General features: G+C 39.9%; 1 protein-coding gene across 1 annotated transcript; it reads right to left on the bottom strand.

The window, feature by feature from the left end:
- Nucleotides 1–2,228: 2,228 nt before the first annotated feature.
- Nucleotides 2,229–15,851, bottom strand: ASAH1 (N-acylsphingosine amidohydrolase 1). Its single transcript, XM_065736990.1, has 14 exons — nt 15,736–15,851; nt 11,502–11,548; nt 11,223–11,313; nt 10,496–10,582; nt 9,502–9,580; nt 8,569–8,643; nt 7,752–7,797; nt 6,145–6,289; nt 5,415–5,469; nt 5,162–5,243; nt 4,247–4,378; nt 3,857–3,980; nt 3,275–3,331; nt 2,229–2,975 (listed from the first exon to the last, which is right to left on the bottom strand). Exons 1-14 carry the CDS (start codon nt 15,811–15,813, stop codon nt 2,886–2,888), a joined length of 1,188 nt encoding a protein of 395 aa, XP_065593062.1. The 5' UTR covers nt 15,814–15,851; the 3' UTR covers nt 2,229–2,885.
- Nucleotides 15,852–17,198: the final 1,347 nt, after the last annotated feature.

Raw genomic sequence — 17,198 nt, 5'->3', positions numbered from 1 at the left:
AAGCTGAAGAATCAGTGCTTTCTGTGGTTGTGAGGTGCCTCAACTATAAGTGTAGTGTACGTGAATATGAAGAAACATATCTGTCCGTTTTCTATTAAAATTTTTTTCTTCATTTTCTATTATTTTTTTTTTTCTTCAGTGAAATGGCCTTAGCTTTCATGATGGCATCTAGGACAGCTGAAACAAGGGAAAGGCAGTAAGCATATGCTAAAAACAAAATGTCTCTACTTGTAATAAACAAATGTAACTTCTCTGGCTTGAGGTAACCTTTAGAGCAAGTGCTTTCAACATCAAGAGGTGGAGATTAAATCAATAAGCAATTAATAACATTAATCACTTCTGACATGGAAGGCAGATACAGTATAGCACACTTGCTTCCTGTTCTTAATAGCTTTTAATATTTTTGTTGACAGCAGACGCACACATTCAGGCTCTGGATAGATCCACAGGATTTAGCTATGTGCAATTATAAAGCAATTTCCAGTGTGGAAATGTGGATTGTCTTGCACAAGGGGTGTACCAAAAGCATGTTAGTTAATGACAGTAAATAGTCTACACTGCCTTGCTCCATATACTGTAAAGTGGGAGAGGGCTAATTAAGGAAGTAAACTTACCACTTATTTTTAAATGACAAAGTAATTTGATTATGCCTCTTATGCAACTAATTCTAAATAAATCTGAACATCCCCCCACCAGATTAAAGCGTGAATGTAGCAGTGTTGTGGCATGTCCTTCACGGTTCAGACTGTACCGCGTAACTTGGTTTGTTCTATATGAGTCATCTGACCCAGAAACTGCATTTCAAGCTACATGTTATTTTTAGCTTAATCTAAAGTGTGATTTTTAGCTTACATAGGTGCAGCGGACGTTTATTATAGACGTCATCTATTTTTAGATGAAAAATAGACTGGTAGTACAGTCATGCTAACATGTTTCTACTCGCTTACATTAGTTGGAAAAGAAACATTAGAGTTGTAACTAGTGTAGTCCTTTTGTTTTTAAGGTCAGTTTAAATAGCAGAATGTAGATTTGTGTGGTCTTTATGTGCCAGTGCTTTACATCCCTTTGAATTTCTTCTTGCTGCACTATTGTGCCCATTTTTCTATGGCTTAGGACATCAGTACTTCCTTCACCTGGAAGCTGTGCTTCTTCACACAACAGCTGATAGTTATTTGGCCAATAACATTCCTTTTCTCCCTGCTTCCTCCGTTGATGGAGGGAAAGCTTATTAGAACTGGCTTTGCTGTAAGCTGGTAACCTGGTTTCTGAAACAAGGGATGACTAAAGGTTAGTTTATATTTATTTATTTAAGAAAGGAAAACAATACTAATTGAAACTTATCCAGACATACTTTCGATGAAAGTTAACTTTGAATCTCAGATTTATGGGCAATAACTTGTTCCCTTTTCTGTAGAATTGTTTGTGTTGTTTGAAGTTACTTAGAAAAATAATAATAATCTTATACTAGACTTTATTGTTGAGAATAGAAAACTGATAATACCCACTGAACCAAAGCACTGCGCTGTGTTCTGAGTATTCTGCTTATTGAGAATCCAGCTGTGACTGGATGTCATCAACTTGCACATTTTAGGTAGAATGCCTTATGCAATAAAGTCACTGCAGGTATCAGAGACAGCAAACACTTCCTTTACTCCAGGGGCAAGGATAAATTCATGGCTCTGCTATTGCTTCAAATATGAACAGCATTCCTTCTGTAGGGTGGTTGAAGTTCTACAAGCGAACCAACAGGCCCCTGTGCTTACTCTCCTGTGTTTTCTCTTCACATGTTATAAAACAAGAGTTGGAACTGTATTTTATAACTAGGCTTAGAAACTATCTATTGACATATATAAAACTACCTTAGGAAACAGATAATGTAGATTAATAATAAGGTACTTGTATTTCTCCTAGTTCCTGACTGACCTTTACTTAATTTGTGTTTCAGCCAATGAGACAGTCTGACTTGGCTTTTCTCCTCTACTTCGTCCAGTTTTAGTAATTAGTTACTTGTAACTGGCAAATAGTTTAGGCATTACTCAAAATCAGTCTATGGGAAAGTGAATGTCTTTTCTGACATGTATGTGTAACATCTGGTGACTTTCAGTGAGGTATGAAATCAGTGCAAATATATCAGTCTAAGAAAGAAGTTCTTCAGAATACATATTGTATTAGTATTTATTTTTTTAAACAACAAAAAATTCTGTATTAAAAAATGTATCTGTCAACAGGACAAGAAAGTTTCAGCTAAGGATCCACAAATCAGTGAACAGACACTTAAGTCTCAGATCTACTTTTAAGATCTTTTAAAGCTTTTAAGATATTTCCACAAAAGCTTGTTTCTGTGACTACACATGACTCCTTGGTAGGTCATTTTTTAATAGGGTGTCTTAGAACATGTCTTCATATTGGCTATCAGAACAGGAGCTATTCATCCTATGTGCTTAGGAAAGAATAACAGAACTATGTTATCACAGATGATCTTCTATCATACAACTCTTTTTGTGCTTGGTAGATGCCATTTTAACTCATTCGTGCTTTAAAATTACTTCAATTAAAGAAACAACAGCAGTGAACAAAAACAAAAAAAACCTCAAACCAAAATAAAACTATGTCAGTGTTGAAGGGATCCAGAGCCAAATGCTGAACTCATGTTGCAGAAACAGCTGAAATCAAACCAGATGCATGTTAGTATACATTTCTTGCCTCTGTAACTGCTGAGCAGAAAGCAAGAAAGTCCAATGCAAGACAGGGTTCCCTGCTTTTAGAAGCCCATTAACGTTTCCATATAACATTACTTTTCTGAAGAAAGGTGTGAGGCTGAGGAGTCTTTTTCCAGATGTGTTTTTCCTCGGAGGGCCTCCATCCAACACAGGAAGGGTACAGGACTACCAAGGACTGCAAGGATCTGGGCATTCCCTCAGGTAGGTCTCTGTGTGACCCTTATCCACCTCCATCAGCGTTGTGCACACTGTCAGCTAATAATAAGCAGGTGGGAGGAGAGAGGAAAAAAGCCTCATTAGAGGTATTACTGAAAAAACCTGTCTCCAATCCAACTGAAATGTGCACTTATTTAGCTAATTGTGGGTCTAATCTCTAAATCTGTTTAACAAATCAACAACATGCAGGTAGAAATAGCTTGTGTCCTCAGACAAGAATGCCACCTCCACTGAATACACTAACTTTATTTTAGAAGTCCTCTTGGACCCTTCATTTAAAAAGAAAAAACAAAAACAACACAGCAGCACCAGACTTCCTGCAGAAATAGAAGCATTACCTTATTGAGGACAGGCTTTGTAGAGAGAACATCATAAATAGCTGGTAAGGAGATTTTCTGAAAGAAAGTAATATGTCGGTGTTAATGGATGTGAACCTGTTCCCTAACACTGCGTAAATGCTGAGAACTGCAGTTTTTGACTCCTCAGTAAGATAAACCTTTAGGAATACACAAGACTGCACAGACTTGTGCAGACTGTGACACTGAGGGGCCCAGAACAGTACAGAGACAGTCTGCTGCCTGACATTGTGTGTTTGAATTCCACTAGTAATAAACAGCTCAGAAAACATTTCTCAAAAGTATCTTTTGTTTATCCCCTGCATATGCAGCAGCAGAAAATACCTGCAGGAAACCCACCTAGATAAAGCCTAAAACAAACAAACAAACAAAACCACAGTAATATGAAGAGCTACCTGGTACCCTTAACCAGAAGAATGGACACATTACAAAGCCATTAGCCACCTTTGTCCTTGCAACTGTGTTTGCAGATGCTCTAGATCCTTCTGGCTCCTGCTGGATTAGAGCTGTAATTTATGCTGAAGGTTTCCAAAGAGCAAGATGTGATATTCAGAGGATGTTTACCTCTTGTGATGTCTGGTTCAAGCACTTCATTGCGGGTGTTCTACGATTATCCAAGATGAGCGGAGGCTTCCAGCGATCATAGTTTGTTTCTAACACATACCACGTGCCTTTCTTTATATCAAGGCTGGAAAAGAAGTGCACAGTTGTGGTTTGCTTCTCTCAGTATAGACCATAAACATACAACCAGATTTTTCTGTCATGACAGAAAAATCATATATATATCATATATATATATACATACACACACACACATATATATATGATTCTAATGAACTTAGTTCTTGTTCAACGAAAGGAAGAAATGTGACAATTATTGGAGGAGCCTTTTCTCTTCTGAAAAGAGGAATGTCATGTTGAGAATACTCATGTTGTCATGTTGAGAATACTCACTCCCAGATATCCAGAGCAGCTGTCCTGGAGCGAGTAATCACACAACCTTCTCCAGAATTTTTTCCCCCGAGGATGAAGTACGCTGGAGCCAGCAGCCTTGTTTTTGCCAGTTTGTCTTTTGCATCCTGGTAACTGCAGAAAGCAAAGTAGCATTGGACTGTCAAAGGCTACAAATGGTTGGGGAACTGAAGAAGAGCCACAGAGCCGGGAAGAGTCTCCGAGCAGTTACTCCTTCACATGAGAGATTACACTGATCTGGAAGAACACAGTTAAGTACAAACTGAGTGGAGAAGCTTTTACTTCAAGTTTGGTTGTTGAGAGGTGTTCCTTGCATATTGCCTGTGTTAAAAATGAACAAAATGATGCTGTACTGTACTGGTGTTAAATTCCACCTAACTCTTTTACTTTGTTTCCGTTTACTTCCTATTGTATATTATTATCTGATGGATATCATAGAATGGCCTGGGTTGAGGAGGACCTCAAAGATCAATTAGTTGCAACTCCCCTGCTGTGGGCAGGGTCACCAGCCACTACAGCAGGCTGCCTAGAGCCACATCCAGCCTTGCCTTGAATGCCTCCAGGGATGGGGCATCCACAGCTTCACTGGGCAACCTGTTCCAGTGCGTCCCCACCCTCTGATATGTCTTGATGCAGGATGCAGTTACACATTCAGATGCCAGTAGTTTCAATAGGGGGAAAAAAGAAGTCTCAGAAAACCATTTGAAAAGCTTACAGGAAGTCACGTGCCATGCTCACTCATCACGAGAATATGAGCAAAACCAAAACTATTTAATGCTAATGTTTCTGGGAAGATATCTATATCATTAGATATTAAGCATGTATCTACAATATTCATGCTATCCAGGAGTAAAAGAGGTTATAGTAAAACATTTACAGGGAGAAAAGAAGCAATACCTTGTAGCGTTCTCTAGTACTGTTCTTGTAAGAAAGCCCATCCACATACCATCTCTTCTACCAAGAAACCATTCAAAGATACCTGCAAAATATCACTGGTTAGCTTCACTCCTGCTATTCTAACTTTCACACCCTTTAAAATGAACTGTTCTATACCCTACTCGTCTGGCATCCTTTCAACATTTTTGTGACTGTTGCATCTGTGGTTTGAAAAACTTGTACTGAAATAATGATCAAAATAAGCATTACTCACCAATATAACCACCATCGAGACTGAAACGCTCGTTCATTGTCAGAGTGAACAAATCCTGGAAAGCATTAAACAAATCAGCCTCCATCCATCGCCAGCCCATTCATATCAGAGATAAGCGAAAGGCAACATTGCAGTTCACATGAGAACTGAGCTTCTTGTTCTTTAGACTACTTCCTGTTTTGTAAGGGGCTGGAAGATGAAACCCATGTGGAATAAGCCCTCACTAATCTCTGCTTGAGTAAGCAGAAATAATCATTCATAATTTTCAGCTGGAGACCGTGTTAAAATTCTCTGAAGCTAGTTTTTAAGGTCTAGATAGAATCTAGACTTCAGATGTCTATTAAAAAGACGCGCAGGTCTCCTTCTCCAAGAAGGGCTGAAGAAAGAGAGCTAAAACATCACAAATGCAGGGTTTCTCCTCTGGGATCACAGCAGTATCTGCCCATCTGCTAGCCAGAAGTAACAGCCACTTTATAGCACATCATATGCTCTCCCATTTGCTTACTCAGAATTCAACATACTTTTTAGGATTCACCCAAGCGCATTTCATTTAGGCAATCTCATTTTAGAAGGAACAGTGCAACACTGTTTCCTTTTATCTTTCTTCAGATCAACGTGGTAGATCAATTAAGAGTTCATAAATCAAAAACATCCCAGGACAGTGTTAAAGCGAGAAAACCTTTAAGTTTGAAACACTATTAACAAATGGACAAGCCTCCCCCATACTTACTGGTTTGACACCTGACACCATGCCTATGTATCCTGCAAAATTTGTAGACCTAAACACTGTTTTGTTGTTTCTCTGGAAGTCCAAGCTGACCACTGTAGGCTTCAGTGTTCGAGTTACAGTCCAGGAGTTATTTTTAACATCCCACCTATGGAAGACAGAACAACATTTTTAACTTCTGTCCCTCAGTATCTTTTAAAACTTCCAATCACAAAGCACAGGTTTCCCACGTGTGACACCTGCAACTCTGATCGTACACCAAGAAACACTGCTCAGTAGTTACCTGAGCAGCACAAGCAAGTGACTATAAAGTCTAAATACATAAGCAGCCAGTCAAAAGAGCCAAATTTTATTCATGCCAACAGCATGAATACAGCACTACTCAGTACTGAACAGCATGATGGTTTGTTTTGAACCAGTGACAGCTTCTGAATGATACCTTCATTCTGTTCCTACTATCTGGTGGTATTGCATGTGACAACAAACCTACTGTATTCTGAAAGCATGTGATGATTGTAATACAGCAGCAGGAGCCAGTTCCCTCAAACTCTTACATTTCAAAGGAAGAAAACAAAACCAAACACAATGGATGGGCCCTATATATATAAGGGGAAGGCCTGGTTCCAGTTCGTAAGATAAGCCAGAGGAGCCATAATGCTAGATAGATGCATAATGCTAGAGCAGAATGCTAGGGAGTGCTAAGGAACACCTACACACAATTCTCTGGAAACAACCCAAGTTCTGGGAAAAGCTTTGAAAAGTTGCCTCCATTTCTAGGGAGCACATTGCCAGGCTTTGGGACAAAAGGGAGAAGCTCAGCACAAACTCAATCAAGGGATGGATGCAGTCACAGTTGATGGTATCTGATTTTTTGATGGGCAGGTGAGAAGTCTAATCAATATGAACATGTAAATTCCACCTGAGCACTAACACTCATCTGAGTAAGTGACGTTACAAAATATATATACATTTTAAAATATATATACATATACTTGTAAATAAAATTAAATTCCCAATCACGTGGCATAAAATGAAAATTAAAAGAGGATCCAGTGCTGATCCGGAGAGTTTGTATCTCATTAAATGATAATGCCAGGTAAGTGAAGTACATAAGATATCACTGGCTTCTGAGCAGAAATGGTGGGTGATGGGAAGTGCCAGTGGAGCACTGTAGTAGTAGACTAGTGGAATCATTTGGAAAAAAGTCAAACAAACCCAACTCAAACCAACCCACATTTCACTGCACACAACAAAATTGATGCTCCCATCACCTAAAGAGCAAGATAACACTGTGCCTCTGAAATAAAGTTACATGGACTGTTCTCTGCAGATTTAGGTGGAGCTGAAGAAGCACTAAGTAACACTGAACACAACTGTCTTCCAGTCATTCTCTGCAACTGCAGTGCAGTTTGACATATGATCAGCAGAACAATTCCTTTGTTCAATTTAGCCTCTCTTCTACAATACACAATGCAGACTTTCTGGTCAACATTTTTAACAACACTCAATTCATCACTTACACACAAAGAAGGCATGCAGAAATTTCTTCCTCAGCTGAGTCCCCTGTTCTTTTTTATTTCAACTTCAAAGGCAAAAGTTCAGGTACTTACCCAAGAAAGAGTCCAAAATCCAAGTTTCTGGCATGATATAGCTTTCCTGTATTGAAATGAATAAATAAATGTAAGGATATAAAATATTCTAAAGAAACAGACAAATATCAGCTTAGAATAAACAGAAAACACAGACAAGCAGGAAAATACCATTATATAACTGTCCTTTTTTTAAGCATAGAAAAATGTGTTTCATTTTTCTCCTTTTTACTTGGAAAAATATTTTGTTATAATTGAAATCAACTAACTTTTTCAATTGCTGTCCATCTCAGCCTTTGACACTTCCAGTATTCTTAGTGCCACGGTAATAGCTCCAGCTTTCTCAAAAAGTGAGGTTTTTGTAAGCCTCCTAAGAGCCCTTCAGAAGTTTTCTAAATCACAAGACATGCAGACAAGGGCTGCAGAAATAATCTGAAAAATGAAATAGTCTCTTAGAACAGACTATCCACTTTCTCTAGCTTCACACACAGGCAACAGCTAGAAACTAGGTGCAAAAATGGGTTGTACCAGAACCTCTCATGGCACTGAGAAAATAGCAGGTGTCTGGTTGGTGTTTCCTTCCCCCAGAAAGACAAATGCTACCCACTACAAAAAGGAAATACTGAAAGAAAACCCCACGACTTCTTTGAAGGTACTTTTTTTTCTTTTATCTTAAGACTCCTGTCATCTATTATTCAGTCTTAATTAAGCCTTTTTTATCATACCTTTTTATTATCATTGCTTGCCTACAGCTGAGAAGGACCATGGTCTACATACTTGAGGTAGATCCTTTACTACCATAGGACAAAACCAGAAACACTATTCTGGGATGGATTACCTGTTTTATCTTCTGCCACTATTGATGTGCACACAGTGAAAATTTCATAGAAGATGTTAAAAATAACGATCTCCCCTACAACAAAAGAAAAAGGAAATTAATTTGAAGCTTCTGCCAAAACCATGAAAAAAATGAGAAAAAAAATCTACTGCAAAGTTCAGTATTCCATAGCACTTCTATTAAGAAATGTTTTTAATGCTGTCCGATGTTTGAAATGACCAGTTCAGCAAAAGCAAGACCTTCCTGAAAGGTCTTCTTCTGCCTTACTATACAGAAAGCTGATGGCTAGTTCCCTCTCTGGAAACTTCAAAACGAGCTATAAAACTCACTTTAAAGAAATAAGCTGTTGTATGTACCAGTTTTCCCATGCCAAGGAACAGGGATACTGCCCATACATAAAGGAAACAGTGGGACTAGGTGCATGGACCAATCTTCTCCAGCAAGATCCCAGAAGAATTCAGTGTCTACTTCCTGCCTGGAATTACATTCCTTTTACAGAGGGTGAAGAAGAAAGGCATGAAGATATGGTAAGAATCGTGAGGGAATGAAAACACAGCATGAAGCAGAGCCTTGCCTTTGTGTATTGACAGCAGACAATGAGATGAATGGGGAACCAAAGAGAAACAGGGAATCTCCCAAAGCTTGGGTTCACAGAAGACAAAGCTAGCTCCAGTTCCCAAAGCTCAGAAGTGAGAAGCTACAGCTACACAGAGAAGACCCAGACTGATAAAAGGTTTACGTGAGGTACTGACATCTCTTCTAAAACACTGGTTTCATTTAGTGTGGGATGGAATGTATTCCTTTATCTACTTAATAGTTTACTTGTTAAAGTCAAGCTGAGTACAGTTATACTGCGAACAGTTAAATATACTAACTTTAAATGAGTCTAGATTCCTTGATTTTCACTACATTAATAAAGTGGGAACTTTTTACCCAAAGGAATTCCAGATGAATTTGCAATCCCTTGGAGCTCTTCATTGAAAGGATAAGGAAGCGTATCCGTCAGATGAGACTGAAAGGAAAAGTTTTGTATGTTTACTGTGTAAGTTCATGCTATTTGAAAGAAACCTCTCCCCAGCAGGAACCTCCTGAGCACTGTAAAACTGAGTATTTAATTCTTCTGCAATGTGCAGAACTTCAGGATGTTTGTTCAGTACTTGGAAGAAAAGTACATACAGAAAGCAAATACTATTTATCAAAATACTGACGTGTAAGCAACAGAGATGAGCACAACATGTAATTATTGTTAGCAGCAATAAACACAGTAGCATTAAGCAGGACTTCTAACATTAAAACAGCTCAACTGGAACTGATCTTGAGGTTGTCAGCATTTAAGAGAATCTCTAGCATCATGACATAAAGCTAGCACATATGCGTACTTATGTCAGCCTCTTGCAGGCACTCTGGGGTACTGCAGCAAACCCAATGAAGCATGGCCAGCACAATCTAAGGCCACTGCAAAGCGAGATGGGAATAGAGCTCAACCTTACACCACTTCCAGCTCTACACTGTTCTCCACTGTAACAATCCTATGCCTATTTTACCCAGCACTGACTTCTTTCAAACCTGGCCAAAGTTGTTTTGTAATCAGAAATTGATAAGAATTTTCAAAACCTATTTTTATTCTACTGTTTAAAAGGAGCCTAACACAGCAAACAACTCCAGTAAAGTATTTTGTTACAGTGATCAAGTAAATAGCAGATATATCCAACATGACTAATCCAAAGTCCAAAAGATCTCAGAGGAGATGTATGTTAGCTTTGATAATCACAGGGTTAATTTAACTCTTCCAAATAACATTTCTGTTCTGGATAATCTAAGAGGAAGAATTGCTACATGTAAAGTTTGCAAACGCCAAATTTAGTAGCATTTTCCTTCTGGTAGTCAGACCATACAGTCATAAAATAATTAAACTAGAAATACTTACTATTTTGTGATCCACTATGTCAACGATTTTGCCACTAGGGAAGAAGGTGTTTGCTATATCTTTAATGATCTGGACTACGGCCTTCAACTAAAAAGAAAAAGGGCTTTTATTGAGTAGAAGATCTTGAGCACAAGAACTGACACTCTTTCACATACTTTTCAAAATATCATTTTACAGAAAAAAAAATACATTAAAGAAAGTGCCAGATGCAGTGACACTGCTGAGAAAAAAGACAAAAAAAGCCAACTGCCCACCTAAAGAGACACTTTTCAAGCTTTATTCAGGTTAACATTCTGTATCAGGGTCCCTCTATCAGAAAAAGCAATTACAGGAAAAAAATAAATACTTGTCCTTGGCTTCTACAATCACTAATACCCTGCACTGTTCCATCTTTAACAATTCAAATAAAGTTCTTAGCTTAAGCACTGATATTTTTGTAGACAGAAAAGTCCAGACAACTTCCTTCAGAAAGTACAGCACAAAAAAGTTTCTGTGCCTCTGATTCCAACAGTCGCTGCCCCTTATTCCTGATTCTGCTAGTTAAGTGTTGAACAACCAAGCAATTATTTTATTCTGTAATCATATTAAAAATGTGAACTAGAACTATTAAACCTTTAAAAGCATTTCAGCAGAGGTATTCCTTCCAAGCCATTTCCAAAAAGAAATCAAAAAGCCACATGCATGTTTTATATATGCTAAGCTTAAATGCAAACTCTGCTTTTCCTACCTCTGTCTTTTTGTCACGTATCAACTCATCCCATCTTTTGCTGGGAGGCAAATCAAGATTTATGACATATGTGGGTACGTTCCCTTTGAACCTAAATGAAAAGTAAAAGTGCAAATTTAAAGAAGGCTTTGAAAAATATATTTGACAAAGTGCTTTTCACTTGCGACCATAACCAGAATTTTCTGTAACGGGAACAACTCACAACAAAACCTGAGCTACTGATGCTTGTAAATTGTTGCTTTTTGCAATTTATTAGACAAGTCCAATCAGACTACTCACGTTGGTCCTGAAGGAGGGTACATTTTACTTCTGCAGTCTTCTCCATACTGTGAAGACAGTAAAAGATTACTGTTAGATTTTTTTTTTTAAACCATTTCAACAGACTTAGTTCTGATTTGGACCTTTAGGACAAACAAGTTCATGAACGTTCAATAAAAAGGGAAGGGAAAGTCCTGGGACTTGAGAATAAAAGAGGTAGTGCAGAAGCAGCTACTTCCCCGTGCTATCTGACAGCACTTCAGATATTTTGTCTGATGAGCTCCAAGGCTAGCACAAGTTTATGATAAATACACAAGCCCATTTGTACTCTGTGACTCAAACATATGACTGGTATATGACTGAGAAGCATTTTCTTCAGAAAAACAAGAACCTCAAACCTCAGTTCAGGCCAAGACAGTTTGTTCTACTTAATTTCTAATCTCACTTTACATCACCATTCATAAACACGTTCAATGTTAAGCTTCATTTTGTAGCTGGGACTGAGAAAGCACACGTAACCACGGGCAAACTACTCAGCCACAGGAATGAGCTATAAAGGATTTTTATTTTTATTTTTAGATGTACTTTGGAAAAGTGCTCCTAAACTACTCTAACTTACTAACTTAACTCTTACTAATGTGTCCATGTAACACATCTCAGCCAACAGGATCTCTCGCAGTGAGAGCTAACTAATGTCCACATTGTTCTTGGGCAATTCACATAACTGGTTTTTAATGCCATGATCTATTAAACACAATGCCTTACACAATGCCACAGACTTTAAACACTGCCATAATTTGTTACAGTGGGGGATGGAATTTTGAAATGCTTTTGTTTTTTATGCATTATCATAGTCCTCTTCCCGTGGGCTTTCCAAGCACGCAGCAGCTGCATGCTTCCCGGAGTTCTTTGCAGTGCTGCTATAACCTTTGCACGGCTGGAACAGAAGGCTGGACGGATACAGGAAGGCACTGCATTTTCAAAACAAGGAAGTTTCAAAACAAGGAGGGGAGGTGGAAATAGCACATGACTAATTGGGCAACAGAAGTCAGAGGCTTCGTGCAAAGGCTAGCAGACACTTAACAGCATTAATGCAATTGTCTTGTGAAATCTTCCATCCTGCAGTACTAAAATAAATTAGAAAAAATGACTGCACAGATTTGGACCTTCTGGAAAAATTTGCTTCTTGACACTTAACCGCACCAAATCTAATCCCAAATGGTCCCTTTCACATTCAGAATATAGGCAATTTTCAGTAGAAAGGACCGGGCACAAATGCTGCAGGCAGGACTGGTGCAAGGTTACTGAGAACACACGCTCACGTAACACATAAGTGATCAACTGCACACCAACAGGTTTAGGTTAAGTCATGTATTTAATTAACTTCAGCTTGGAAAAGCTGCTGACAGTTTTGCTAGTTTGTATGACACACTGCAGGATCTTCCTACCCATATAAGTTCATTATCTGTCAGTATAGCCGGTGCATACACTGTGCAAACTGTGGTGGCCACCAGACTGATCTCAGAGTATTTTATATTTCAGGTACTAAATGTTACATCATTCCCATCTCTCTCTCATGCAACTTTAATCTTGTATGTGAAGCTATTTTTGTTCTCCCAGTCCTTTGCAACCTAAGCCACAAAAGAAGAAAAAAGGGATGAGGTGAGGGAATGGACAAGGGAAGAGATAACAAAAGACACAGAGAACAGATAAAGTATCTTCTCCTTACAGCTCAGCGTTTAGACTCCTTATCTGTCTATGAATAAAACAAGCTTAACAATCTCCAGAAGACTCTGTATACCTTACAGACCTGTTAGCACTGTTTGATCTACCTGATGAAAGCCATTAGCAGTTTATTTATAAATAAATTTTATCTGTCAGTGTGTAATAGATTTTAAAAGCATGTCAAAACAATCAGAACACAAGAAAGGGTTTTATTTCTTTTTTTTTTTTTTTTTTGAACATGTGTTCTGGCAATAGACAGAAAACTGATCCCTTTGCTTTTCTGAAGATTAGCTGCAAACTATTTAGACAAGGTTAAAAAAACAGAAAGTCAACTATTTCTGAGTTTCCCACTCTGAACAGGTCCACATGATGGCCAAACACGCGTGAACAGGTGCACAATTTCCTCATTTCTTCTGAAATATTGAATGCTCAGGCTGTCCATCTACTTTTTCTAAATCACAGCACAAAACTCAGTAACTAGCTATTAAACCACCTAAAAAAAATCACAACTATTGGTTGCTTGCAGGATTCTTTACATGACCATAAAAACCACCCGGTACTTTCTATGGACCAGGTTGAAATAAGTAGCCATGAAATCACTGCTGTATCAGCAAGATCCTCGTTCTTGCACAGGCTTGACAATGCAAGAACAGCAATAAATGTTGCCTGAGAGATGCACAAGCAGCCCTGCAGCACCAAGGAGGGGACCACCTTCAGCTTCAAAGGCAGCAGAAGCTCCCCAGTGCCAGGAGGTCACCATGAAACTGCTTTACTAACATCCACCAAACCCTTCAGGAGAATGATAGCTGTTCTGGATGGGTGATTAAATGATCTCTGTTCCTGATTTTACTAAATCACCTTTCATCCATAGAGTGTATATCCTGATTACCTGATGTACAGCTGATTTTAGAATCTGTATGTACATAACTATGTAATAATGTACACAAACAGATGCTTTACAGCACGATACCAAAACACTAAGAGAAAGAACACAGTGAGGGGAAAGGACAACATGAGAAAAGATGAGCTGGAAATAGTAATAATGAAGGAAATAATACAGAATAGCTTTGTTATCATCTATTCTAAGAAAAAGAAGTAGAGCAGAACAGGAACTGAGTAGCTAACAAACTACTGAGGTGAATTGCTAGCCGAGAAAAATAAATAAATCAATTACTAACAGTTACTATTCACCACAATAAAGAAAATTAATGTGTGGTTTAATGACTGCTGAGTAAATATTTCAAAAACTAGCCTGACTGCTTCCAGATAAATAGGCTGAACGTAGCCCGTCCTGTCTAAACAATGCTCTAAGCCCTTCTTTATTACCCTCAAAAATGTTTTTGATATAGATCAATTCCAGTATCCTTGTTAATATTCAGCTTTTCTTGTCTTCATATTTTAAAACAGGTATGTTTACTCTATGAACTACTGTTTTGTAGTTACAGGACATACCATTCAGTTTCTCCTAGGCAGAACAACTGCTTCTGTACTGCATCTTTTGGTCTGCAAACTTTGTGATACAGAACATTATTTTTCTCATCCCCTCTCCCTTTACAGGGCAGTGCCAGCCCTGTGCCGTGCTGCAGCAGTCCAGGAGATGTCCACCTTTCTGAAGATAGGAGCCCTCTCACAGCACTGACAAAATAGGAATCAAGCAAATTATAATCACGTTTTAAACAAAATATTAAGTATGGTTGTGGAGGCCTAATCGAAAGCCAAAGGGAGTGGCAGTCTGCACAAGTTCACGGCACTTGCATGTTCTTTGTTAGCAAAAAGACAGGAACCCGGCCAGCTGTACATAGGAAGACAACGAACACTTTTATTCCTTCAACTGCTGTTTATTCCTCTCTGAATGATGCAGTCCAGCACCAAACCAAATCCCAAGTCTGGCAGCTGGCTGCACAGCAGCACAACCAGCAACCTCAACACCCAGAGGGTACTGTATCAGTGCAAAGCTTCACCGAGTGCAACCAAACGCAAAACCCAACTGCAGCCAGCAGCAACTTGCCACTGGTTGCCCCTTTCCTCCCCACAGAGGATAAGGAGAGTGGGAGAGCTGAGAGAGGAAAGCACGCTGTAGTTCTTCAGGACTAAAAACCACACCAGGAAAGCGGGATGGCCTTGCTTGCATGCTAAGGAAGCGGCGGACAGCCCGCTCTGAGCGAGGAAAGCTGACTCACGTGAATGCTTCAACACTTCAGAAATTATTACTTAGAAGGCAAGCACCCCACACCAGCCCGTTCGACGGAACCATAAAGGCAGTAGTGAAAGGCGCACACGCTTCCAGCAAGTCCTCCTTCACTTTCAGATCTTAAACCAACCACGGTTGCAGCGCACTGCAGTACGTACGAGACGCAGTGATACGAAACACACAGCAGCACGAGTGCTGCTTAAAGGCCGCATAAGCGAGGGGCCGATGCCCAGCCCCGCACAGCCGGGCGTGGCACAGCGCAGGTGCCGCCGTCCCGGGCGGAGGGGCTCCCGGCCCCGACCCTTCGCCAGCACGGCCTCACCGCCCCGTGGGACTCACCGGGTCCGGCGCCACGACGAGCAGCACCAGGACCAGCAGCACTGCGGGCGGCAGCAGCGCCCGGGCCAGGGCCGCCATCCTCCTCCCTGCGCTTCACTTTCCTCTCGGCACTTCCCGGCTCGGCTGGGAGCGCCGCTCATGCGCGGCGCCCACATGACGGCCGCGGGGGCGGCAGCGGGCAGGGCGGGGCGGGGCGGGGCGGCTCCGCACCTGCCGCGTTACGGCTGCTCTGCGCGTCCCCGGCCCCAGTTCTCCTTCTTGTTTCTTTGTTGCGCGGAGGACTGACTTTCAGTCAGTCCCAATTTTTCATCCATTCCTTGGAAATGAGGGGTTGGCCCAGTATTAATATTTTACGCTGAGTTTGATGTACTGAAGTAGCTCATTAGCTTCCAAACAACGCACTAGTAGCAGTTATTTTACCTTATTTTCAGGTATAACAATAAGAGGTTTATTTTACCTGAAAATTCCTTATTAAGGTGGGAAATAGAGTGATTCAAAGTACTCTTCAGATGCTGCATCAGCTGAAAAGTGGGCAAGAGTACCACAAGCCAACAGCAAAGCCCCACAACGTCCTTACCAATTCTTGTTCTAAGAAAGAGGCGTTAAAAATAATGTGCAAAATATCTTTTGAGGTCTCAGGAATAAGAACTGCAAAGCTGAGCAGCTGCAACATGGATGCGCTGGGACCTGGGTGAAAAGGAGCCTGCTTAATCCAAGGAAAGCTTCTCCAGCAGCTCCGCACAAGAAAAAATGAAATAGAATTCTCTCTTAGGCAACACTCAGAGCAAACCAGTGGCACCAGTTTTCACTTTGTATAATTACTGTGCGTGTTTGAGAAATTCTTTGAAGCAGGCAAGTTTTATGGTAATGAGATTCAAGGCAGTCACCTTTCTCAGGAAGAAAGTATTTTCTGCTTAAAGATGCAGGAAACACGCAATGGAACCATTCTTAACACCAAGAGAAACAGAGTATTAGATCTATCATTCTAGAAACATTGCCTGCCATTTATTCACTACTACAAATAAATGGTGTGTTTGTCATAATATGAAGTACAAATCCTGTCTAAGCATTAAAAGCCTTCTAGGAAGACTGTGCTTTAGTTTACATCTTGTGCTTTATCTGGTACCCAAGTCAGGTTCTGCATGCTACATCTACTTAGACACACAGAAGTACAAGCATTCATGATTTAAATGGCTATGCAATTAATTCTCATATAAACCAGACGGTGGCGAGGAGAAAAAAGGAAGTGCCTGGCAGACAGTTAATTGGAAGGTTGCATGACACTGAAGAAATTAAGAAATAGGAAAGGAAAGAAGAATTATAAGGCAAGAAAGCTGGAGGGTGTGCAGCAGTGTGTAGGAAGGAATCCAAGCTTGAAATTGCACAAAACGTTATGAGATGGTGGAAGATGGTGCAGAACCAACCAAGAGATTTAGGAAATGAGAAGTACAGAGTAACACAAC

This window comes from Cyrtonyx montezumae, unplaced genomic scaffold (genome assembly GCF_038088225.1).
Source record: "Cyrtonyx montezumae isolate F1298 unplaced genomic scaffold, pur_monq_1.0 scaffold_2, whole genome shotgun sequence".
NCBI lineage: Eukaryota > Metazoa > Chordata > Aves > Galliformes > Odontophoridae > Cyrtonyx > Cyrtonyx montezumae.
This window is presented reverse-complemented; position numbering and strand designations above follow the sequence as displayed.